The 25,908-nt window shown below is 40.0% G+C and overlaps 1 protein-coding gene across 1 annotated transcript in view; it reads right to left on the reverse strand.

Moving 5' to 3' along the window:
- Alg10 (alpha-1,2-glucosyltransferase Alg10) overlaps positions 1-16,457 on the reverse strand; it is a 54,548-nt gene extending 38,091 nt beyond the window's left edge. Inside the window, exons 1-2 of the mRNA XM_089232312.1 lie at positions 15,838-16,457; positions 10,313-10,495 (exon numbers count right to left, since the gene is read on the reverse strand). Of these exons, the coding sequence (XP_089088438.1) occupies positions 10,313-10,495; positions 15,838-15,993 (339 nt within the window). The 5' untranslated portion in view covers positions 15,994-16,457. The remainder of the gene's footprint in view (positions 1-10,312; positions 10,496-15,837) is intronic.
- Positions 16,458-25,908: the final 9,451 nt, after the last annotated feature.

The raw sequence follows: 25,908 nt of genomic DNA on the forward strand, positions 1-25,908 counted from the left end.
GAGGGTCAGGAAAAGGGTGATCCTCATAGGAATCAGTGTTAAAATTGCCGATTTTACTGTAGAAATGCGGAAATTTGGTGGGGTTTTCTGTCACATCAATAATTTTAGAAATTGTATTGAATTCTCGATTTTTGAAATATTGAGGTCGCTTAGAGATATACGAAGTGCAGGAAATTAAATATGAAGCAATTATCCGGACCTAAAATTTTGAGTAGGATATCCAGGCAGTATAACATTTTACTTTCAACTTTTTATTTATATCTTCTCAAGCATAAAAATTAAGTTCTGCGTATTGCATTTTGATATTCAACTGCATGAATTGATATACACTGCTCAAAACAAGTTGGGGAGCAAGCAAAAAAGTGAAGAAAACCGTGCGAGACAGCCACGTATTGGCATACAATGGATAGTACACGCGTATCAATGCGCAATACAGAAAAAAGACGTAAAAAAATTTGGAATTAAGCTTTAATTCTTTGAAAATATGGAAAAAACATGAAAAGATGATTTAGGGCAACAATTTGTTTACATGTAAACGATAAAAAAAAGTACTGTTTAGACATGATGCATAAGTTTTAATAGGGCGTGTGGTCTCCTCGAACAGCTAAGACTGCTGTTTACCTGTTTGCCATGGAGGCGATGAGGTTATCGATCAGACTTTGGGGAATACTGTTCCACTCCTCAAGAAGCGCAATCTGCAAGTCTCGGACAGTAACAGGCGGCCTTGGTCGCGCAGCAATGCGTCGTCCAGATTCAGGTTGGAGAGCACGCTGGCCATTCCATATGTATTGTTTCAGCTTCAAGCATGTTCTCCACCAGACGAGCTCTATGCGGTCGGGCATTATCATCCTGGAAAACAAAGGAATCTCCAATGGCTCCAGCGTAAGGGATGACATGAGGTCGCAGTATCTCGTCTGCATACCTTCGGGCCGTCAAAGTGCCATTCCGAATGATATGCAGGTCCGTACGTTGGATTGGACTGGATTTTCAATTTATTGGCGCAAGGACCAATTTGGTCAAACTGCGCCAAAGCAAGACATAAAAATGAGAAAAATGTCATTCTGTCATGTCAAAAAACTAAAACATATAAAACGGAACATGGAACGTAAAACAATGACATAAATTGTAAAAACTATAATTTGTCGTATAAACCAATGGCTTTGATGAATTTAAAAATGCGAGATGCATCGCTATTGTCATTTAAAATGTCATGAAGTGAAAGATGACTATGACCAAAAGCGGTCGTAAAATGATGACGATGATGTGAACAAGTAAAAGCATGAGCAATGGTCAATGGACTTTGACAATGAAGGCACTCTGGTTGACTCTCTCGTAATAATAAATATGATTGTGTGAGGCGACTGTGTCCTATGCGCAACCGGGCAAGCAGAACTTCCTCCTTTCGGTTAGTCCTGCAGCTCGAACGCCAGTGGCCAAGTGTGGGCTTGATGGCATGAAGTTTATTATTAACTTGATTGTTCCAATGATCCTGCCAGTGGCGATGCATCACTTCCCGGAGGATTGAGAAGTGGTCACTGGCAGGTACCAAAAGGCTATTGTCAATGTTAGTTGTTGTTCGAGCTGCGTTGTCTGCTTTTTCGTTGCCCGGTATTCCTACATGACTTGGTACCCAGTAAAATTTTACTGTGGTACCGTGATGAATGAGGTGATGCAGTTCATGAAAAATGGCATGAATAAATGGATGAATGTGAAAAGTAAAAGAACACAATGCTTGCAATGAGCTAAGAGAGTCGCTATAAATGATGCATCGTCGGTGGTGTTTGCGTCGTATATGACGTAGAGCCTGAAGGATTGCGTACAGCTCTGCCGAGTAAATAGAAAATATGTCGGGAAGTTTGAAAGATGTCTCCTCACAGCAGATGTAGGCACAACCGACATGCCCAGGGCTCTTAGAGCCGTCGGTATATATGGGAAAGTACCTGTTGTACCTACCCCTGTGCCTAAAGAATATCTGTCGATATATGACATCTGCTGTGGTGGCTCTAGAGTATGATGATAATGAAAGAGAGACATCTGGCAGAGACTGCTCCCATGGTGCCAGTTGCCAAGCAACTGGGGCCACACGACTGATGTCTATTTGTAGTTCTTCCACAAGTGCCCTCATACGAAGACCGTAAGATGGAACACATGAAGGGCGAGCAGCAAATAGTCTATGAAATGAGGGATTAAAAATTACACGATGAAGTGGATGATCTGGTAAAGACTTCATTTTGAAATAATATTTCAAGGAAAGTTGCTGGCGTCTTGATGTCAGTGATGGCTCGTTGCATTCGACATAGAGGCTTTCCATGGGAGAAGTTCGGAAAGCTCCAGAGCAAATGCGGAGAGCGAGATGATGAATTGGGTCGAGCACACTCAGATAACTCCGAGGTGCTGACCCGTATACAATGGAGCCGTAGTCAAGCTTTGATCTTATTAGAGCTTTATACAAGTGAATGAGTGACTTACGGTCTGCTCCCCATGATGTAGACGAGATGACCTTCAAGAGGTTCATCGTCTTCATGCAACGAGCTCTCAATTGTGCAATATGAGGTTTGAAAGTAAGCTTTTTATCGAATGTGATGCCGAGGAATTTTGTATTTTCTACTATTGGTATTTGACTATTGTTTAGAAACAATTGTGGGTCATCATGTAGGTCTCGACGCCGACAAAAGTGCATAGCGACAGTTTTGTCAGCGGAGAATGAGAAGCCGTTATTATGTGCCCACTTGCTGATCTTGTTGAGTGCGGTTTGCAATTGTCTCTCGGCTGTCCTCATATTCACTGATTGATATGATATCAAGAGATCATCCACGTAAAGTGCGCCAGTGACAGACAACGGGAGTTGGTTCAACACCCCGTTGAGTCTTAAAATAAAAAGTGTAACACTTAAAATGCTACCTTGAGGTACACCTTGTTCTTGAATTTGGGGAGCTGATAATGTGCTTCCGATCCGTACCTGGAAGATGCGGTGAGCGAGAAAGTTCTTAATGAAAATGGGCAAGTTGCCCCGCAAGCCGCTATTATAGAGGTCGGAAAGAATTCCGTGCCTCCAAGTACGGTCGTAGGCCTTTTCTATGTCGAAAAATATGGCTAGCATATGCTCCCTCTTTACAAATGCTTGTCTTATTGATGTCTCAAGGCGTAACATATTGCATGTTGTGGACCTGAACCGTCTAAAGCCGCTTTGATGTTTCGATAAAATATTGTTAACCTCAAGGTAGTGCATAAGGCGATAGTTGACCATGCGTTCCATGAGCTTACATAGACAACTGGTCAAAGCAATAGGTCTGTAACTGTTAGGTTGCTGAGGATTTTTGCCAGGCTTCGGGAATGCAAGAACAATGGCTGCTCGCCAGGTGTCAGGAAATGAATGACTGACCCAGATCCGATTGAATAATATGAGTAAATGTGACAGTGATTCTGGTGATAGATGCCGAATCATGGAATAATGAATAGCATCGGGCCATACAGCTGAGTCAGGACTTCGCTGAAAGGCCGTCGTCAGTTCATGAAGGGTGAACAATGAATTGTACCCCTCCGGTGTAAAAGGCCGGAAGGTGTACGATGTACGTTCGGCTGATGATTTAATGGGATGAAACGATGGGGGATAATTCGCATTACTGGAAACAGCGGCGAAATGAGCGGCGATGGTATCCGCAATATCCCTCACATCGCTGATGATAGTGCCATTGGTGTTTAAAATGGCAAGTGGATGAGACTGATAATGACCATTGATTTTTCGGATCCGGTCCCAAATGATTTTGGATGAAGTTGATGAATTGATTCCCGTCGTAAACTTTTGCCAGGACTCGCATTGAGCCTGGCGCCTGGTTCTTCTCGCCATCGCCTTTGCTTTTAAAAATGCCAACTTGTTGTCATGGGTAGGATACCGCCGGAACCTACTCCATGCTTTCTTTTGTGCTTTAATAGTCAGATTACATTCGTGGTTCCACCAAGGTTTAGGAAATTTAGGAAGTTTCGAGGAGACTTTGGGTATTGATTCATTTGCTGCAGAGATGACACAACTGGTGACAAGGTCGACACAGTGGTCGACGTCGGGTTGCGAAACCATATCCTCCGTGATTTCTGCCTTGACCGTGAAGTCTGCCCATCGGGCGGCCACAAGCTTCCACCGAGGAGGACCCTCAGGTATGCTATGGCTTCGATCAAGGCACTTAACCACTAGAGGGAAATGATTGCTCCCGTGGAGGTCTGGATCAACCGACCAGGACCAGTTCGGCAAGAGTGAAGGTGAGCATAATGATAAATCTATTGCAGTGAAACTATTGTTTGGGGCATGGAAATGAGTGAAACTGCCATCATTCATGATGGCAAGGTCCATGTCTTCTAACAGTCGTTCAACCATTTCCCCACGAGGGGTGTTGCTGTTAGAACCCCATATTATGTTATGTGCATTGAAGTCTCCAAGAAGAAAAAATGGTGGAGGTAATTGATCAATCAGATCTTCTAGATCTCTCTGTAAGATGGTGTCATTTGGTGGCAAATAAATGGAACAGATGGTAATTCTTAGGCCAGTAGAAATTTCCACCGCGATGGCTTGCAGGTTCGTGCGCAGCGTTAGAACGCGCGACGACACGTGATGTGGAACCAGCAGAGCAACACCGCGGCAAGCTCTACTCCCGTCATCGTAATTGATACGGAACAGGGAATGTCGCCTGATGTTCCATGTCTCCGAGGGCTTCGTGAAAGTTTCCTGGAGTGCCACGCAAACAGGATGATAGCGATTGATCAAATCCTTGAGATCTTCGTAATTGGGTCTAAGACCACGAATGTTCCATTGAATTATGTTGGCCATAAATTAAGTAGAAGTAGACGGTTCAAGATCTTTAAATTTATTCCGGTCTAGTTTACGGCGAGTAGTACCGGAATCTGATCTATTGTCAAGGTCCATGTCACCAATTGATGTGTCATCAATTAATGACACATTCTTCATGGATGGACATTTGAGCGCTCTCTGTACAGCTTTTCGTGAATATCCGGTCTTGAATGGTTTCTTTTTCGATTTGTTTGCAGAGTTGATTTTTGGTTTAGTATCTGTAGTTATTTTGAATGTGTTAGCCGTTGCTTTTCCCGCTTCTTCTTCGGAGGTAGTGGACTCCCTCCGGAAACCAGCGGAGCAACAGCAGCCACAACTATTGCACGGTTGGTTAGATGATGATGTTTGAGTTGATGTATCAGCTATTGGTTCAGTCTGAGTTGTTACGGATGCTTTGGTGACATTGTTAGTCATATTAGCTGATGATGGATTTGTTACCATATTAGAATATGATCTATTACCTATTGGAGTTTGGTTAGAGGTTATACGACGGCGTGCTTCGATATATGAGATGTTATTGAGGACCTTGATCTTCTGGATCTCTTTTTCTTCATTCCATTTCGGACACTTTCTGTCAAATGCGGGGTGGTCGCCACCGCAATTGACGCACTTGAATGGTGAATTAGTGCAGTTGTCCGAAATGTGGTCCTTCTCACCGCATTTTGCGCAGGTGGGTTGGCTGCGGCACGCCGTTCGTGAGTGGCCGTATTTTTGGCAGTTAAAGCATCGAACAGGGTTAGGAATGTATGGCCGGATTTTGAGGTTATAATAACCTATTTTGATATCTTTCGGCAATGTTGGTGATGAGAATGTGAGAATTATGTTTCGTGTGGGAGCTGGATTGCCATCTTTGCGGCTCATAATATGTTTGGCAGATGTTACGCCTTGAGACGCCAGCTCTTGTGTTAGTTCTTCTTCATCCATGTTAATTAAGTTATTATCTGAAATGACACCACGTGAATAATTCAACGTGGGATGGATTTTGACTGTTATTGGAATGTCTCCGAGAGATGTGAGCTTTTGAACGAGTTCGGATTGTTTAGGTGTGTTAGTTTCGATGAGAAGGTCTCCTGAACGAAGGGCCTTCACCGATTTTAAGGTACCAACTGTGCCATAGAGAGCTTTATCTATTACAAATGGTGATACTTTGGCCAGCGGTTTTTCGTTATCTGAAGAGTGCAGAAAGAAAAATGAGACAGTTGATGAAATTGAAGCATTTACAGTGACATGTGTTTGGTTTGAAGCAGTTCTTTGACGTTTTGGTGCATTTTGATTTTTTCCCATATTTGAATGGGTATTGTTCCACTCCCACCCACCATGCCCACCATGGAGCCCTACGAGGGGACGCGCACACGTAACCGGTGAAAGTTAGTAGCAACGTCAGGTTAGGTGGGAGCTATACACCACCAAAGCAGGCGAGCAGACGCGTTCAAGATCCAAGATCGTCGTGAAGCAGCACCAACAAACCTCAACGACGTCCGGCAGGCCCGGCCCCTCTACCTGCCCAGTAGTGTAACCCCTTCAGCCACCGAGGCGACCACAGCCGATTGACCTGGACGGGGCTAATCCAAGCCTCCCGTTTCGGCTGAATCCGAGGCCAAAGCTAGCGCATCAGGCTAACCAGGATCCCCATCTCCAGCCTTACGGGTCTCCACGCACGGCAAACACGCAGGTAGACAGCGTCCCAGATAGGGCATACACTAGAAGCAATGCCCCGTCTGGGAGGACCCCTCCCCGCCTAAGCGGGGTCCACAATGAGGGGTTGGACACAAGACAAACATGTACAGGACAAAACAAGACGCAAGACATGTACTGCAAGATGTGTAGAAAAAAAAACATGTAATCTGGGCTATTGAAAGTGAAGGATATGAGCACAAATAAGCGATGACAATGACGTGTGATAGATTTAGCATTACCCAGGGTGCACCACGAGGAGGCCTATCACATTACACCCCGGGTCCGTACGTCCGCCTATGCTGATTCCACCCCATACCATCCAACCAGCTCGTCTGTATTGTGACCTTTCACAAACGAATGCAGGGTTATTTCGAGTGCCCCTGTCCCTCCATACCAGAACACGTCGGGTGTCACACTCCAGACTGAATCAGGACTCGTCTGTAAACAGCACTTGGCTCCAATCATGTTGCTCCCAATCTCGATGTTCAGCAGCCCATCTTTTTCGGGCCGCACTGTGGCGTGGGGTCAACGGAATGCAGACCATTGGCCTACGTGCATAGAAACCTCCCTCATGAAGCCGATTACGTACTGTTTGGCTGGACACCCTTCGTCCTGTTGCCAAGAGCAACCGTCTTTCAGCTGCGTAGCATTCTGTTTCGACGGGCTGTTAACCGTACATACCAGTCATCAGTTGCTGTAGTGGCGCGTGGCCGACCTTGCCCTGGTCGACGTCTAACATTTCCTGTTTCTTGGAATCGATTCCACAGCCTTGCAACAACACTTCTGGCGACTCCAACAGCGTCCGCGACACTACGTTGTGTTTGCCCGGATTCCAGTCTGCCTATAACACGCCATGCCATGGATTCCGGTAAATCACGTTGTTGAGACATCCTCAAGTCACCTTGTCTCAAAAAACAATACTGCGCAATCGAATTTCACAGTTACGGCAGTAAAACAGACGTTTCTGCAACATCCCGATTTTTGCCCTTATCCCCTTTTTCTGGTTTTTGACGTCATGAACTTTGATTTGCATATGAAGTTTTCTTCTTCCGTTTCCTGCTAGGCTTTAAATTATGGATGATTCATTTTATATTACTTATCGGTATACATCTTTGCGTAATTTTGTTAAAACCATGTGCTCCCCTAATTGTTTTGAGCAGTGTAGTTTAGGTTGTTTTAAAATCAATTATGGGTCCGTAAAGTACATCAAAGAAATTCCACAGCTTTAATTAAGCATTTTTGGAAGCAGAAACAGGCAGAAATAGATAACTTGAAGTTCGAGACGGGGATCGAAATACTTAGCGCCCCTTAAAAAAGGAAACTATTCATTTCTATGTTTCTTTAAATCTACATTTGTTTCTTTCATGAGTCCTGCAGGAAGTCACCATATTGGTTAACTTAGACACGTGTTGCATGTCCCTCAAAGGAGATATCGTGTGATCCAAACAGCCTCATTGAAGAAAACCTGAGCAGCGCCGGGTATTATATTGCTAGTATAATATATAAACACTAACCTGGATATACTCAGGGACTCGGAGTACTTCTACATTGATTAATTTTTAAAAAAAACAATACACAGAATAATTGTTCACTAAACTTTTCCGGTATCATGTAGTTCTAGCCCTGTGATGCTGTTGTCGAGATCTCCTGGCATCTTGTTCACTTCGATCGGCTGGACACTGTTACCTCCGTCTGCTTGCTTCAAGTCAGCGGAGGCATGGATGGAGAACACTTGAATCGGCAATACCACAGCTGTTATTTGTCTAATTAATGCATTGTTAATTGTTTATGCAAGCGATGCATGATGGCAAATGGAAATATCAAAATGATGCCGCTAAGACGCTGCACTACCTTGCTAGAAGTTGGTTGACATGGGTTGTTTGAGTAAAGGGAAAGCCCTTGACTGTCCCCGCATGTTAGATGAAAATATGGAGTACATCCGACAGAGTTTCACATGTAGTCCACAGAAATCCACTCGCAATGGATACAAAGTTTGGGATGAATTTTACTACCATATAGACATATGTTGTGCATCCCAAGGTGGACATATTGAGCACCTTTAATTTGGTTTGTAAAAATACTTTGATTGGCCATGTAATATAAAATTAATCTTAAGTGTCTATTTTTTGTAATACACACATTTCAAATCGGATTCTTTTTGAAACACGCCGTACCGGGGCCGTCATTTCAGCTTTTTCCAGCTTTTTCCCCAAAGACGTACTCAATGTATGTGTATATATATTTGTATATATATATATCATTTTTAGTGTATTTCCAAAAGCCAGGGGGGCAACCCCCTGAAACCCCCCCCCCCCCAAATGACGGGCCTGCCCTGTACATTAAATTCCAAATCCGCACCTTAGCAATTCTGACGATGGATGGCACCACGTACAGGAACACAAGATACAATGCTGGACACACAAGCACACTATTAGGTTTCACCCACACAAATCTGACACAGCTCCCATATTCAGGTGCGAAATATGTGTGGCATTTAAATGGTGGTAGGCGGCAGTTGGGCAGTTGTGGACCATCAATAGGGGTGGGAGGAAAGATAATTCTTCCAGCTGGAAATTGCTCAACAAGAATTTACATGAATCAGAAGATGATTATACAAATACAAATACAACGCCACAACAGGCAAACTGCCCAACGAGGTGGCTGACTTAAGAACATCATGGATCCCCGAGCCCCTACCCACTACCGCTACACCACACATGCACCCCCCCCCCGGAACCCCCCAACGAATCGGTACATGCGGGAATGTGCGTGTACGTGTAGTGCAACCTGACGTAAAGTTTGTTTCTGTGTAATGCTTGTTATGTGTAGTGCTGTCATCTGCCCCCAGTTTTACCAACTATGAGTGAAGTGTTATGGTTGAATGATTTACCGTTGTAGGACTGTTGCTCTCTGTGGCGAGACTTTTTAACGGGGAGATCGGCTCGCATTTGCGCCTTGAAGTTGGGAACCACAGAAAACCAACTTCAGCCGACCACCCCAACTTCAGCCGACCACACCAACTTCAGCCGACCACGACCAACTTCAGCCGACCACACCAACTTCAGCCGACCACATAAATCATAATCATCATAATCATTTGCTTTGAATTTAATCAGAAGACATTATCTTTCAATAATATCTTCTGATTAAATTCAAAGAAAATGATTATAATAAGGTTTTCAGAAAAATAAAATTGATCAGAAGAGAATTTATAGATTGGTTTATTAGTATGCCTAACTTAATTAAATTTGTTACACATAATTTCTCAGTATTAATGGGTTTCGTGGAAACTTTTGTCTACCAGTAGAATGCTTGGCAATAAATGTAACTAAACCTAGTTATACTAGTAAGTTAAAGTAAATTGATCTTTTTGTGTTTGTGATTCACAGGGGTACCTGTGAATGGGAGGGGGTTCATATCTTTTATTTTTTTGAGAGGGGACCTATTTTCACTCAAAAAGAACCCAGATTTTGCCAATTAATGACAGGTAAAATAGAATGGAGCAGCATCGCTAAAAAATAGCATGACAAAATAGAATCTTCAACGTCAAACGATAATCTTGAACCCCTCACCATTTTCTGCCTAGAATGAAGTAATTGAATCGTGTCCCACATGATCTTTGCAGCTACCACCTTTCAGTAATCATCAACAGTTTTACCGATTTGAGGATCTAGAAATTCAGTGATAATTTCATCATCAGTAAAAAATCAATGTAAATTCACAGAGAGTGCTGGATAGATGAAGGACAAATAACCATGGTTTTACAGTACATATATTTAGTTTTTTTTTACTCACCTTATGATGAAGCTTTTGTAAAATCTTCACTAACAGGACGTAGTTGCCGATAGTAAACAACAGGTTCGTCGCTCTGTAAAAAGTCAAGCTGCTAACATCAAACTTTACTACTTTGGATAAGGGTATCAAGATGCTGTTTGACACAAAGTACAATCCAGGCGGAGTTGTTATCTTGGAATCCCACTGAAAAAAAGACAACAATGTGTTATGATCTATCTATTACAGAAATTTAAAAAAAAACATTTTCACTCACAATTCTAAGAATAGAACAAATGTCAATAACAGAGTATTGGTTTTTAACATTCAGATTGACTGAAGATTGCTCAGTTAGTGAAAGCAGTTATGTTTTCTTGCAAAAAAATTCAAGAAAACGAAAGCTCTTGTCAGAGGTTACAAATGGGAAAGACAAGTCTACATGCTGAATGAATGAACGCCAGAGTCTCTGCCACCAGACTTATCCCGTTGCAGAGATCTCTTCCAGCCCAGCTTCGTGGCAGAATATGGAACAAAGTGAGTGCACCTAACAGTCTGAGTGTGTAGCTAGTGTTGTGTATGATATTTCAGTGCTGCCATCTATACTTCAAATTGTGAGTGAAGTGTAATGATTGAATACTTGTAACGTTGTAGGCCTGTTGCTCTCTGTGGAAGTCTACATGCTGTAAAGTAGATAATATTTGAACGAGCTCACCACTATTTCTAAGTGTAGATGTTCCTTGTACGCATTCCTCTAAGGAATTTCTAATGAATCTGCACATAGTGGAGAGAGAGAGAGAATGTGTATTCTGAGTATATGTATAGGCCTAAGGTATTTATGTTGTTTAGTTGCGCTTGCTTCATGTTTGTGATGCCATCTGGCTTCCAAATTCTGAAGCAAAGATGGAGATGCTTGAATTTTCATACAATGTCAGTATCATGTTTTAGGTCTGCCTGCTTTCTGCGGAGAGACTTTTTTTGAATGGGAGACCGGCTTACATCAAGCTCACCACTGAATGTCATAGTGAACTACACAAAAGCAATATGTCCAAGAATGCACTGAAAAGAAAATTCACTGACAATAATTTGTCGTCAAAATTAAGTGAATTAATCAGGGAGTTAATGAGCCAGAAAGTAACCAACTGATTTTGCTCACTAAATAATTAACACACTAAATATTTTGTGGAAAGCACTCACTGAATTTTTTTGTCGTGACCTGTTGACAGTTAAAAAACAAATTTTCTTTTTGAGGAGAAAGTGCAAGTTGATTTATTTCACACACCTTAGTGTATTTTTATTAATTTTAAAGTGGATGCTCCAGTATTTTCTGAAGGATGCAGAGCTTCACTTTGAAATCTCGCTTGCATTAAAACACAAGAGGAATGGGACAGTCTTTTACGGGCTAGTGCTATGAATGCCCCTCTCGTAGTCTAGACCGGGGTGGCCAACCGACGGCACATCATAGTACCAGGAGTGACACGCAAACACTTTTCTAAAAAGTAAAGAAATTCTACTCAGTTTTTCAATCAAATAAATTGTCTTGAAATCTCAAACGATCCTTTTCTCAGGCCAGGATTACACTATAAAAGTTATGTAAAAGTTATTTTATAAAACTTGAAAGTGCAACAAAATGAGCGAATCGGTTACATTGTAACAAATATAAACAATTAGCTTATTCATGTTTTTTTACGCGATTTTTAAAAGTTCTTTTATAGGTTAAACCAGGCCTTATGAATGATGGTCTTGTAGGCTGCCAAACCTATATCTAGTATGGTAGATACTCTTAAAATAATAATTATGTGACGACTTTCTATTCAATGCGATTTTGTTTGGGTTTTATATAACTCAGAATAGTTACTAAATGTCCCATGCTCGTGAGATTCAGGATCATCCACATGTGCGGGATATGCATTGTGAAATACAACTACACTGTACATCTCAGAAGGGAGGCAAGCCCTCTCAGAAAGTTTATTGAGAGTGGGGGTCAAGCTCTTTGAGTGCTCAGGTTCTTATGGTGTCCTCAGGCAAAGCCTTCCATAGTAGAAAGCCTCGGCACGAAGCTTTGAATTGTCCATTTCATCTGTAGCCATTATATATAGCAGTCCGACATATGCGAGATCTTTACATTTTTTTCTGCATTATAGCTGATGACTATAGGTGAAATGGATGATTTAAGTAACATCACTGTATCTTGTTTAATTTAACATTACATTCCCGGTTTGTTTTAATGTTTCCCAACATTGAAATCTATTTGCGAATGAAAACAATGAAAACTCCATCCAGCCTCGCTCCGTGCGAGGCCGGATGACTCTACAATGAACCTCTACGTAATTGAATATAGAACTCAAGCGTGTGAATGAATGAGAATGCGTGACGATACCTAGCACACCGCTAGTATATATGAAGAAACCCTTCATCTCTCATCAGCTACGTGAAAACTAATCATAACTGAAAATGGACAGTACTGAAATTATAAATCTTTTAACAAATAACATCTCATTTGCATGTTTATATGAAATAAAACACTATTACGAAACTTTGACATATAGAAATTAGCAACATACAGAATGTAAACTGTTGTGAATATTACTAACTGGAAAAGTTACTGACAGGTGGCAGCACAGGCTTCATCTCCGAGAAGATTTGTGTATTACAAGATAGGCAGTCCATGTCTGGATGGCAATGGCGCCCGTTGTGTTGTATGACTGCCCATGTTTTGGTGTTCATTAAATGTTGTAATCACCAATTCCAAAAAAGTGATTATTTTACATAAACATTGGAGACCTGGCTGGGGTCTATAATGCTCAGCCTATTGCACTTTGAAATTCTCATGATGTTATTAACCGCAAGGTGGTCCATGGCCCACTAACGGCATGAAGGTAAAATATTGCTGAATTTTTCATGAATAATTATATTTACAAAACATTTATAACAAATTAATATTGCACATCTCCTTCTATCACAATTTCACTGAGTTTGATGACAATTCCCTACTGAGTTCGATGACAATTCCCGGCAGAGTTCCCACCGGTGATCAGCGGGACTTCCCATCATAATATCAGCAACTGTGGCAGACCCCTCATGTTACATCATGAGCTTCACGCAGAGGCTTTTTGCTATAGAAGGTGTTGCCTCAGGTGTCTATGTCCAACATGGTGTAGATCAGATAGACTTTTACCAATTTACGTACATATAAACTTTGCATTGCGATAATCAAAGTTATAACTAAAAATAAACGTAGAAATAAAGCGTGACAAACGTAGAATTTTTACGAAAATAAGAAGACAACCGAAAAATATTTTGTAGGAACGGCAAGAATGTGTAAAACAAGGCGTATGATCTGCGTGTAAAAATATGTGGAGTAGCACATGCATTGCAAATAATCTTGATTATTATGGCTAGAGATGTAAAATTCTTGAGAATAATCTTTCGGAGAATATTCTCTGGTAGGACTACTATTATAAATAACTTGAGAATATTTGTGTAAGTTCTTGATGAGAATATTCCTCTGTTATTTATAATATAGTTACATAAAATATCCTTGAGAGTATTCTCTGGAAGGACTACTTTCATAAATTACTGGGCAATATTCGTATAGAAAATAATAAGAATTATTCTCTCTCTGAAGTGTTATTAATAATAGTCCTTCCAAAGAATATTCTCGAATATTCTCCTTGATGAGAATATTCTTCAGTTACCAAAATCTTTCCAGAGAGTATTATCAAGAATATATGTAATAACATGTATTATAATAAATAATCTCGATAAATAACTTGAGAATAATGATTATTTTTGATAAGAATATTCTCCAGTATAATTTATAATAGTAGTCCTTTGAGAGAATATTCTGTCCCCGTCTCTCTTCCCGTAAAGAAGATGGGAATATTGAAGTTTGTAGACACCACAATAGTAAAGTTTGAAAGAAAATTAAACCAACAGAGCTGAATTGCACAACTTTTAAAGAAATGTGAATGATACAGAATTTAAGTGTATGTGCATTGAAGAGAACAGTTCCGTATCTTCTTAGAATGAAGGTGATTGTTTAAGAATAGCTTCCTTTATCAATCAACTTTGGTTTAATTTCTTTTGTTGTGAACTTATTTCTGAAAATTTATCTAATTTTAAAATAATTTTTTAAGGTTTTAATCTAATGGTTTCTAAAATCTTCATAACCAAATTTTTAAAACCTCTCATTATGACCTGGAGAATATTCTGAGAATATTAAAAGTTGTCATTGGGGTAATTACACCAAAAATTGTTTTGTTGTAAATGTTTAAGGCAATGAAAACTGATTTATATTTCACAATATAAACAAAATTAATAAAAAAAGTTTAAATTACTTAAAAGAAAAATGAATATTCTCGATTATTCTCCAATTTTTACATCCAGGAGAATATTCTCACGATATTCTCGTTCTCCGAGAACTTCCGATTCTCACCTCACATATCTACTGCTTACTCTACTTTCAATTAGAAAAAGTATTCGAACAACGTATAGTACTTGGATATATCATTCGTGTTGCAAGGGGTTGTATAGTCATTAAAATAAAAATGTTAACTTTTTATACAGGCACCCTGCGTTCAAAAACCTGATTACAAAATTATTGCCCTGTCTCTTCTGATGCCAACAAAAAAAAATTCCATGTTTCTTAGTGCAATATTCATTGAGATGTTTAAATCCAAAAATGGACAAGAGTTGAAAAAAAAAAATTATAAATATGGTTAAACACTGTTTTACCTGCATTTAACGCTGTTTTCCCCCCCACGTTTCCTCAGTGTTTTGAATTCAAATACCTCAGTGAATGTTGCACTTAGAAACATGGATTGTTTTTCCTTGTTAGCATCAAGAAGCAAGCAAAAAAGCCAAATAATCACCAAATAGAATCGCCGAATTTGGTGTGCACCCAATACTTCATATTAACCCTGAAATGTTGCTGTTAATCTTTCATAAGGTGTTAAGGATTCATCAAAAAGATGGGTTTGATTATAAGAGAAAGGTGATACGTGCGACAAAATGTTCAAAAAAAGTTTCTTTAATCATCCTGAGATTATTATGCCAATCTTGTGGATGTATCTTCAATTTACTCAGTAACATGGGAATAGGTTTTCCATTTCATTAAGTTTTTTGCACCACTATATATTTCATGGGGTTTTTTTCTGTGCACAAGAAGAAAAGCAGCCGGAGCGAGCACATCATTGTCCGAGTCCAATATCCTTCAAGGGTAAACTGGTGCTTTCGCAAGTATGCCTATACCGATGTGAATGCAAAAGAGTAGTTGTGTATGCCTACCAAGATTGCAATTATTGGTGCCGCAACCTTTGAATGCATATTTTCTCCGTTAGTATATATTCGGGGATATTTTTTTTTCAGTGCATATTTTGAGTTTTTCTTTTGCCGCATACTTGCATATTTTTAGAGCATATTTCGTTACTTTTTCAGTGGATATTACACGGGCTCTAGTAATTAGCTTTGTTTCGAAATAGAATGCACAAGGCCTCAAAATTATTAAAGGATAACGGTAAATTGTTATTTGAATAGAAATAGATCCTCACCTCAAAGATCTTGCCTTGGAAATATCTGAGCGCTTGGGGATAGTGGAAAACTTCGTCCATGTAAGGGGCCGGTTGCTTCTCGCAAACGGTCGTGAAGACGTAAGCCGTCACCGGAACGAACAGCAACGCGATCGTTTTATGAATCGTGAATATCATGACCGGGATTGATTTGATAGATATTGGAATATAGATTTATCTTTTATGCAGTTTCTTCTTTATTCGCTTCAAAGATTGCGTACAGATCAGATAGGAAAATGAATTTTCCTACATTTAGAGGAAGAGCGTATACAACACCAACAAAGCCATTCCACTGCGCAACGGTTTTGACCATTTTTTTTTTGTCTCATTACCTGGTGCTCATTAATTAATGGGAGTTGTTTTTCTATTCGATATATATGTGGATCCTTCTTTCTATTTATTTCCAAATAAGAAATTTCACTTTTTTTTTTTATTCGATTGATTCCGTCCAGAATTCTACCGAGTTTTGAATTATTTATGATTTTACAAAACTGACCATATTTCATTCAGATACGGGTTGTAAAGATTTATCCGTATCGAGCATATTAATGGTAGTGAGTGATGAAAGTGGTAACACATTTCGAGAAAAAAAAATATTCACTAAAAGTATATGCTTTGGTGATAAACAGTTTTAGGACTCTTTTCGTCAACTGTGTTAGTGTCGGTGATAGTGTATTGGACTGTGAACCTGAAGGTCAAGGTTCGAGTCCTATCTCGTGGAATTATTCATTTTTTGCCACTGCTCGCCAGAAAATGATTTAAACATTTTAATTCTTTTTGCTGATGCAATACATTTTACGGACTTTTAAAATACAAGTACCGTAAATTAGTTAAATATTATAACAAAAGCATGCAGAAGACATTAAGAACGATAATGTTATAAAAAATGTAATTGTCTACAAAGTTACGATTTTTAATTATTGTATAGCTGTTTACGACTAATTGACCTGCATAATATATATATATATATATATATATATAGATTGAAAAGATTATATGTTTATATAATATTTTTTTATACTATAATTTTTCTGTTTATTTTTAGTCAATTTGCTATCAAAAAATTCATTGATAAATTGGAGAGATATTTCACTAAAATTTGCAAAGATTTTCGTGATCCGCCCCTTTAGCTGTTTGAATATTTCAGTTTGTACCGAATTTAGAATGTATTTATATTTTGCCGAATCTTAAAACTTTAGTATATAATAAATCAATTAAATATGATTACATAGAAAAAATTATGAAGACCAATAACAATGTTCTAAAAAATATAATTCCTTTTAGAATATCTTTACTCTTCTGAAGTTCTGATATTTAAATATATGTTTAAGTATTTCATAGTTGTTTACGATTATTAACATGCACGATATATTTTTTCATACTATAATTTATCGGTTTATTTTTAGTCCACTTGCTGTCGAAAAATGCATTGATAAATTGGAGAAATTTTTTACTAAAATTTGCAAGGATTTTCTATCACATTTTCAAAAATTTGAAGTCGTTATCCTCCTTCAACTGTTTGAATATTTAAGTTTGCTTTCAATGCATAAATTTGTTGGTTTAAAAAATAAAATCATTTTTATGACATTGAAAATAGCGCGATTGCACATTGAAATGTCTCGCCCTTGGCCCATGGACTAAATATGGTCCTGGCAGGGCCGTCTTAAGAGTATCATGGGCCCCCGGGCCAAGTGGTTTTTCTGAGGACCTACCAGGTAAATTACAGAAAATTTCAACCAAATCTAATTTTTGTGAGGCCCCTCTTCTCTCGAGGCCCCCGGGCCGTGCCCGGGTAGGCCCATGCGTTAAGACGGCACTGGGTCCTGGAGGTTATCTGATGCGGCTTGCCCTCCTAAAATCTAATTTTGCAAAAATGAAGTAAGTGGCACATTTACAGATCGCTTAAGTGTCTCTTGGTACAATTCCAGAGCATTTAAGTGGCCCGTGGCACATTTTCAGATCACTTAAATGACCCGGGACACAGTTCCAGAGCATTTAAGCGGCCCGTGGCACATTTTCAGATCACTTAAATGACCCGGGACACAGTTCCAGAACACTTACGCGATCTGTGACACATTCAGAGATCCCTTGAGTGACATGTGACGTAGTTTTAGAGCACTAACCACCACCAGTGCGGTTCTACATCACTCAAGTTACCTACGGCACATTCTCAGATTATTTGAGTGATCCGCGGCACGGATATAATTACGGATCACTTGAGTCAGGGACGCCGGAAGTCAGAAATGATTGGTGTTGCTCAAAGTATGTGAGTCATTTCTCTGTACAGACCATAAAATTTACATATATTTTTGCCTGACCATACGTCCTTTTTTGAAGTAGGGTGTCCCGTTTTTTCGAATCTATTGGATTTTAGCGATAACCCGTTCTTCAACCTACTTTTGTAGTAGTGGTAAAATTTTCACTACAGTAAAATGTAACAAACCTATGCAGGAGAGGGTATAGGGGTCCCGTGTCTACCCCAAGACCAGTGCCGTCTTAATGCATGGGCCCACCTGGGCACGGCCTGGGGGCCTCACAAAAATGAGAACCAGTTAAAATTTTCGAAAATTTTCCAAGTGCGAATCTCAGAAAAATCGCTTGGCCCCGCGGCCCATGATGCTCTAAAGACGGCCCTGCCCAGTGCAAACAAAAATTAAAATTATTTTTTTGAATAAATTAAAATATTGATAAAAAATACCCCTTCACTTGCTATAGTTTTCCAATTTCTGTAAATTTAAAATGTTTTTTGAAGGTAATGAATTAAAAATGTCTGGAACAGATGCCTTGGGCCCCCCCCCCCCATAATATTTACATAGAACTGTGAAATTCTATTATAAACCGAAATAAAGTGGTGGAAAATGGGTTTAATCATCAATCAATGATGGTTCTGATCATCAATTCTTTAAAACCATGCTAATGCGTATTCTGAAATCTAATAGTTCTATCGTATGTATTTTACAGTTTTTAATCAATGATTGGATTGGATTGTTGATAATTTAGTTGAATTCGCGTTTCAAGTTCCCCGATATCATTTAAATTGACAACCAATACCACACAGTACGTTGCGGGTCATTTGAGTAAAGTCGTTTCAGAATATTGGGGAAGCTCACATTGAAAACAGAAAGTGATGCAAATACATAATGCAGGGGTTATCGAACTGTGCGCCGCGGCACCCTGAAAAGGTTTTCCGAAGAGACTGGTAAACTGCTCTGGGGAGCCGCGGATAAGCGATGATTAGAAAAAGAGGTGCCACGGGTGGAAAATGTTTGGGAACCCCTGACATAATATACGTGTATAAGAGGTCCCACACATCCTCCAACGCTGCCTGCGCTGGGATCTTTGACGGGCCTCCAGGCCAAGTGATTTTTCTAAGACCCTCCCTATTAGGCAAATTATCGAAAATTTCAACCAGATCTAATTTTTGTGAGGTTTCTTCTTCTCTTCGACCCTCGAGCCGTGCCTGGGTGTGCCCATTCTTTTTGACGGCACTCCCACCTTTAGGGGCCGTTCAAGTATTACGTCAGAAAATGTTTAGCCATTTTTGACCCCCCCCCCCGTCAGCAAAATTTCGTCAGCACTGCCCCCTACCTTCTAACGCATATTGGTGGGATCAGAAACGTACGCAGGAGGGGAGCCAAGGGGGCTCGTGCACCTCCCGCCCAGACGAAAAGAATATTTTTTAATTTAAAAAACATTTTAAAATTTAGAGATCCCTTGAGTGCCATGTGGTACAATTTTAGAGCAGTTAAGCGGCCCCCACTGTGGTTCTACATGACTCAAGTTACCCGCGGAACATTCCCAGATTACTTAATGATCCGTGGCCATGACCCCCACAAGGATTGGTCTGACAAGGCTCCAGCCCTGCGGCCGGGGTTGATTTTCATCATTTTTTTTGTTTTTTCAGGCTATAAATTTATCATAAAGGGGCCCGTAAAAGATCCCAGCCTAGGGGCCCTGCTTCAGGATGTGGGGGTCATGTCCATGGCATAATTACGGATCACTTGAGTGATGCGTTGCACAGTTCCAGAGCACTTAAGCAGCCCGGACATATTTCCTGAGCACTTGAGGGATCCGTGAAACATTTAGAGATCGCTGAAGAGGCTCTGTAAGGAATTTATCTTTAGAGAGAATGTTAGTTCAGACGCCCACAATATATCCAAAGATTTTTTTCGTTTTTGACAGACCGAGTAAGATGCCATTAAAAATATTTCATATTTTCATAAAGGGTGGTTGATGACTTGAGCATCCCCCTCCCCCCTTGTCATCAAAAGTCAACAAATCGGGAATCCCCCCTCCCCCATCGATGCTGACGTTATACTTGAATGACCCCTTACCTAAGGGGCCCGGTGCGTCTCAATAGTTTCTCACACGAAAAATATTTGCCCGATTTTATATATTTGGGGGTAGGAATAGCAAGGGCATAGTGAGGGGAAGACTTGGGGTTCTGGTCTACACCCGAAATGACATGACCGAGAAAAAGGGAAAAAGATGGCCAAATCTATTGTTCTATCACTTTCGTTCGTCCCCCCCCCCCTCCGAACGAAATTTCTGGCTACGCCCCTGAGGAATCGGCATCCATTATTTCAAAATATGCAAAAATGCTGTGAAATATCCATACAGAAAATGTTAAATACACAATTCAATAGATTAACACAAAAACTGGTGAAAATTCATCACAAAGAAAATAAAATCCTGAAAATGATAAAAATTTCGGACTTGATGAATCAAAAATAATTGAAAGAAATCATTCCTGCACCAATTCAGAATTTACGGGGGGGGGGGATTTCAGAATTGTTGGAAGAAATAATTCCAGAATTGATGAAACTTCAGAATTAATGCAAGAAGTAATTTCAGAATTCATGAAAGCCTCAAACAGTTTACCGTGAGTGCGGGGGACCACAAAGCAAAGTGCCCAGTGCGACCGCTCCTGTCGCACATGCCTGAGAGCAGCTCTCACTTTCACAGCGGAAATCACTTTTCCTCATTTCTCTTTGACAGCCTCAACCGTTTGTCAGTGAATATCTGTTGTTTAAATTTTGCTGGCTGGGATTTTTGTCAGCCCGAAGCAGAGGCGGATTGAAGGGCGGGCGCACCAGGGCCGTCATTTTAACTTTTTCCGGGGGGGGGGGGGCAAAGAGCATGTACTAAAGGTACGCATATATATATATATATACCATTTTTAGTGTATTTTCAAAAGCCCTCCCCCCCTAAATGACGGGCCTGGGGCCTCACCAGGCGCATACCCTGGGCCACGTAAAACCCAAACGTTACACTTTTTTCTAATTTAAGGGGTCGAGTATTTACTTTTGCGTCCGGGGCCATTAACTAGTATTTTTAATTGTATTTTTTTTCTTTTCGTATTTTTGAGTATCCGTCTTCATGAGACTCAAACAACACAGCAGGGGTGGGAAATGTTTTTCCATACTCTCCGTTCCTTTTCCTGCTTCCTTTTCCTACAGAAAATATCCTACTGCTTCAGGGCTCTGTTGACAACTAGATGACAATAATGCCATGAGAAAACTCGGTATCCCACCTTCCTTGGAGACTGAAAAAACATCTATGCTACACAGTGACCAGGCTGTATAACTTCAAAGGGCCTTCTTTTTTTCCTCGGAACCAAATATTTCTATAGGGAGAGGAAAAAATCGTTTTGCAGACCCATTCAACACATGCGTTCAATTAACAATATTGAAGCTGTCGGTCTTTTTTTACTCAGCGAAAAGAGAGCCGCTGATAGCATGCAATTAGTGTGCGGCTAAAATTCCCCGGCTGTTTTCTTGAATAGATATACATAGATATACTGAATATCTATACCACACACACACACATGAGGGGGAAAAAATCGTTTCTGCTGTACAGCAATACGGATTCCTATGCTGGACTCAGGGCCACAACTAGATGCTTGGTCACCCGGGGCAAGCGCGCATTTTGACGCCTCCTTGTAATGTTGAAAGCGAGGTTTCAGAATGAAATTTGCGTCCCCTCCAGGTCTGGCGCGCGGGGTACGAAACCCGTCTGTCCCCCCCCCCCCCCTCCCTAGTTGCGGCCCTGACTGGACTTCCTATGGTGTGTAAATTTCTTTTTTCCGCTCAGTGTCTGTCGGATGACCAGCTGCACGTAGAGAATCGAACCATTCCCCGCCGTTCGTGTAAGATTGAACTATTTATATCAGATAGTAGTAATCACAAATTTGCTCTATTGGAATAATGAAACGCTCCTATGTGAGCAAAAAAATGCTTAAGATTTGTTTTTTTTTTCAAAGTTCAAAGGATTTCATAGTGACACATATTGATGAACTAGATTCTACCCCACGTAAGTTTGCTTTTATCTAAATCATATTTTTTTTTTGCTTTCTCTTGTGTAATTAACTGTAGAAAAACCATCCGCTGATGTTGCCAATAACTTTAAAGTTCACCTCTTAAATTCCGTAAAACTGTTGTGCAGATGTCGACGCCCGATTTCCGTATGGTCAAGTTCGGCATTTGACTCCACAAGGGTAAGGCCGACATGAAAACAGCCCTGTTTTTTTTAATACTTGTTTCTATGTCTGTTTTTGTTTATTTAAACTTATGTTGAGCTTTGAATTTTAATTTTGATAATAGCGCTGGAATAAACAATTCTGTAGTATGATTTTTTTTTTTTTTTTTTTTTTTTTTTTTGCGGTAAAAACTTCAGATAACAAAGCTATGCCATTATTGCATTTATTATTATTTTTTGTTTTATTTTTTCAGCGACTTTTTTTTTGTACTTTTTAACTACATCGATGAGACTATTGATTGATGCCTTTTAACCCTTTACACGGCATAATAGCAATAAGCTTCCTTATGATTTTCAGCAGTAAATGAGTATATAAAGTAATGAAAAGTAATGGGTATAGATCAGCTTTTTCCAAGTGTGCGTCGCTGTTTCTAGTGGCATTGCCAACCTTTATGTGGGGTGTCGTGGCGAGCTTGAGATATTGATTTGTTTATGCTTTTAAGAAGTTATTTTATACGGGAAAATATCTATTAATCTATCCTGAAGAGCCGCTTACGAATTGTGAATTAGGCAAGGGAGCTGTGGGTGACAAAAGTTTGTGAACCATTGGAATAGGGCAGCGGTTCTCAACCGGTGCTCCGTGGAGCCCTTGGGGCTCCTTGTGCACTCCCCAGGGGCTCCGCGACCACTCGAGGAAAATAAAAAAAAACCCAGTAAAATTAAAAAAAATAATTATAAGTATTTTTAAATAGTAAAAATAAATTAGTAATTTTGATGGATTATGGTGATGGATTATGAGTTAAAATGGGCCTACGAGGCTCCGCCATAGAATTTTTTTACTAAAGAGGGTCCGCTAGTCAAAAAAGGTTGAGAACCGCTGGTATTGGGAAAGTGTTCCACTGAGAGAGGGATTAACTTTACAAAATGCCAATGCTAAAATAAGAAGGCGAGGTATCTTGTCAATGCCACTCAAAGGGTTGAGATCCGTCTGAAATCAGCGATGAAACGTACTGTCTCAAGTCTATTGCTGTGACTACCGTTGTGGAATCGAGATTCTATGATGCCCACTTTATTCTCATGCTTAATGGACGAATAGGGTGTATCAGAAAGTCCCTTGGACCTGAAATGACTTGCAAACAAAAAGAGCTGAAGCAATGCAACTCCTCACAAGGAAAGGGTCCCATGGACATGTCTTCAAAAATTTTAATTTAAAAAAAAAGCGCTTTCAGTGCAATATTTGAGCTGTGTTCAAATGGTGATTGGTATGATTGGTATTGCTTTAGCAACACGAGCAGATATGTTCCGGCGTCCCTGACTTGGGTGATGCGTGGCACAGTTCCAGAGCTCTTAAGCGGCCCGGACACATTTCCAGATCACTTGGATTCGCGAAAAATTTAGAGATCACTAAAGTGGCTCTGTAGGGGACTTATCAATAGGGGGAATGTTACTTCAAGTGCCCACATAAAGTACTATCGAAAGGTTTTTCCCGTTTTTGGCTCACCGGGTAAGATGCCATTAAGAATATTTCATATTTTCATAAAGGGTGGTTGATGAGACGTGAGTATTATCCAAACCCCCCCCTGCCCCCCTTGTCATCAAAAGTCAGCAAATCGGAAACCCCCTTCCCCCCCCCCATGAGTGACGTAAAATGGTGACGTAATACTTGAACGGCCCCTATGGTGTGGCAGGGAATTTTTTTCTAATAGGGTTGTTAATAAATAGAATAGAGCTTATATATGCCCCCGGAGGTAGTAAATTGTAACACAATTGACACGTTTAAAAAGAAATACGATAAACATGTTGGAGTAAATCGAGAAGAAGCTATCCATACTTACGAGAATAAGACAACCATAAATATTTTATACGGGCATTGTATAGTATTTTATCATGTAAAATATTCTGTTTAGTTGCATTTTTAATTGGGTTGCTATGTCTTAGAAATATATGACATCCATATTTTGTTATGGGCATCTTTTTTCAGCCAACTCGTTGGGCATTTTGCCTGTTGTGGCCTTGTATTTGTATTTATTTGTAGTAATTCTAAGTTGTCATCGATTTTGCAGTTACTTTCTACCGTTAATTCTTAATTTTCATCCATTCTGGAGTTATCACTTCTACATTAATTCAGAATTTACCTCAATTCTGGAATATTTCTTTCATCAAATCCGAAATTATTTCTTTCATTTATTCTGGAATTATTTCTTTCATTTATTCTGGAATTATTTCTTTCATTTATTCTGGAATTATTTCTTTCATTTATTCTGGAATTATTTCTTTCATTTATTCTGGAATTATTTCTTTCATTTATTCTGGAATTATTTCTTTCATTTATTCTGGAATTATTTCTTCAAATTATTTTTTAATCCATCGTCTAAAATTTTCATAAATTTTTGTGTTAATTTACATTTAATCATGTCCCTTAATTTTTTTTTTAATATATAGGTATTTCTCAGCATTCCCATATATTCTGGAATAATAAATGCCGATTTATCTTTCCGCTGCAAAATATATAAAATGGAGGCGAAGGGAGTCCTAAACATTTGTGGTGCCTCGAAATTGTTGAAATATGAATCTTGCCCCGTTACTATTTTCTCACCTGGCCACGTTTCGGTAATGGCGGCCGTTTGCAACACATGGGGAAGAGGGGAGCTGAGAGGGCTCTACCACTGAATGAATGAACGCCAGAACTTTGACACTGGACTTATCCCGTTGTCGAGATCTCTTCCAGCCCAGCTTCGTGGCAGAGTCCGGAACACTTTATTTTGTGTCAAAAAAAAAGCATACAAAATTTTTACAACATATTTTCGCCGGACAATTGAGTACTGTTGCGAAGGGCTTCTACCACTGCAGCCCAGAATAAATCCGGTTACCCTTGTGTCTTTTACACTACAAATTGACTTTAAAAGGAGAGCCCATAAGAAATACCGACCTGGATTCTTGACTGAAGGATGTGGGCGAGATCCATTTTCCACCACTTTTTTTGGTTTATGTACCATAATTTGTTCAGCTACTTTTATTCGTTTTCAAAGTTTAACAACGGATTCTACAGTCGGTAACTTTCTGCAGCTGAAGAACGAGTTTTAAATTCTAGTCAGACCATAGGTGGAGATGGACATGACAGTCCGGGGGCAGGGCACAATGATGACGATGATATCAATCCATATATACGCATAAACATTAGATCAGTCGGCTCCTCCACTGACGCTGGGGAAGGTGGGAAATGTCCTCCAGCTAGGGCGGAATACTGGAGGGGGGGGGGGAACCTCTCTTGTATGAGTCAGACGAGGCTGAACTGAAATCTCAGTCTCCCCCCCCCCTCCACTCCTGCGACGTGTTGATAAAAATGAAATAATTTAAATAAGAATTATCGTGATACAGTTTTATGGTCTAGTGTGACTGCGACCCTGACCTCAACAACTTAAGCTGCTTAAGTGACTCGCCACTAGAAAATAGAATTTACTCTTTCGCTTGGGGACAGTGTCAGGGTCGGACTTGGGGTGAGGGTGCGAAAGGTACGGTCGCACCGGACCGCAAAATTTCAGGGGGCCGCGCAATTTTTTCAAACGAAACAATTTC

This window comes from Pholcus phalangioides, unplaced genomic scaffold, assembly GCF_987345545.1.
Source record: "Pholcus phalangioides strain wild (caught in Gottingen) unplaced genomic scaffold, Ppha-v1.0 ptg000005l_1, whole genome shotgun sequence".
Lineage (NCBI taxonomy): Eukaryota > Metazoa > Arthropoda > Arachnida > Araneae > Pholcidae > Pholcus > Pholcus phalangioides.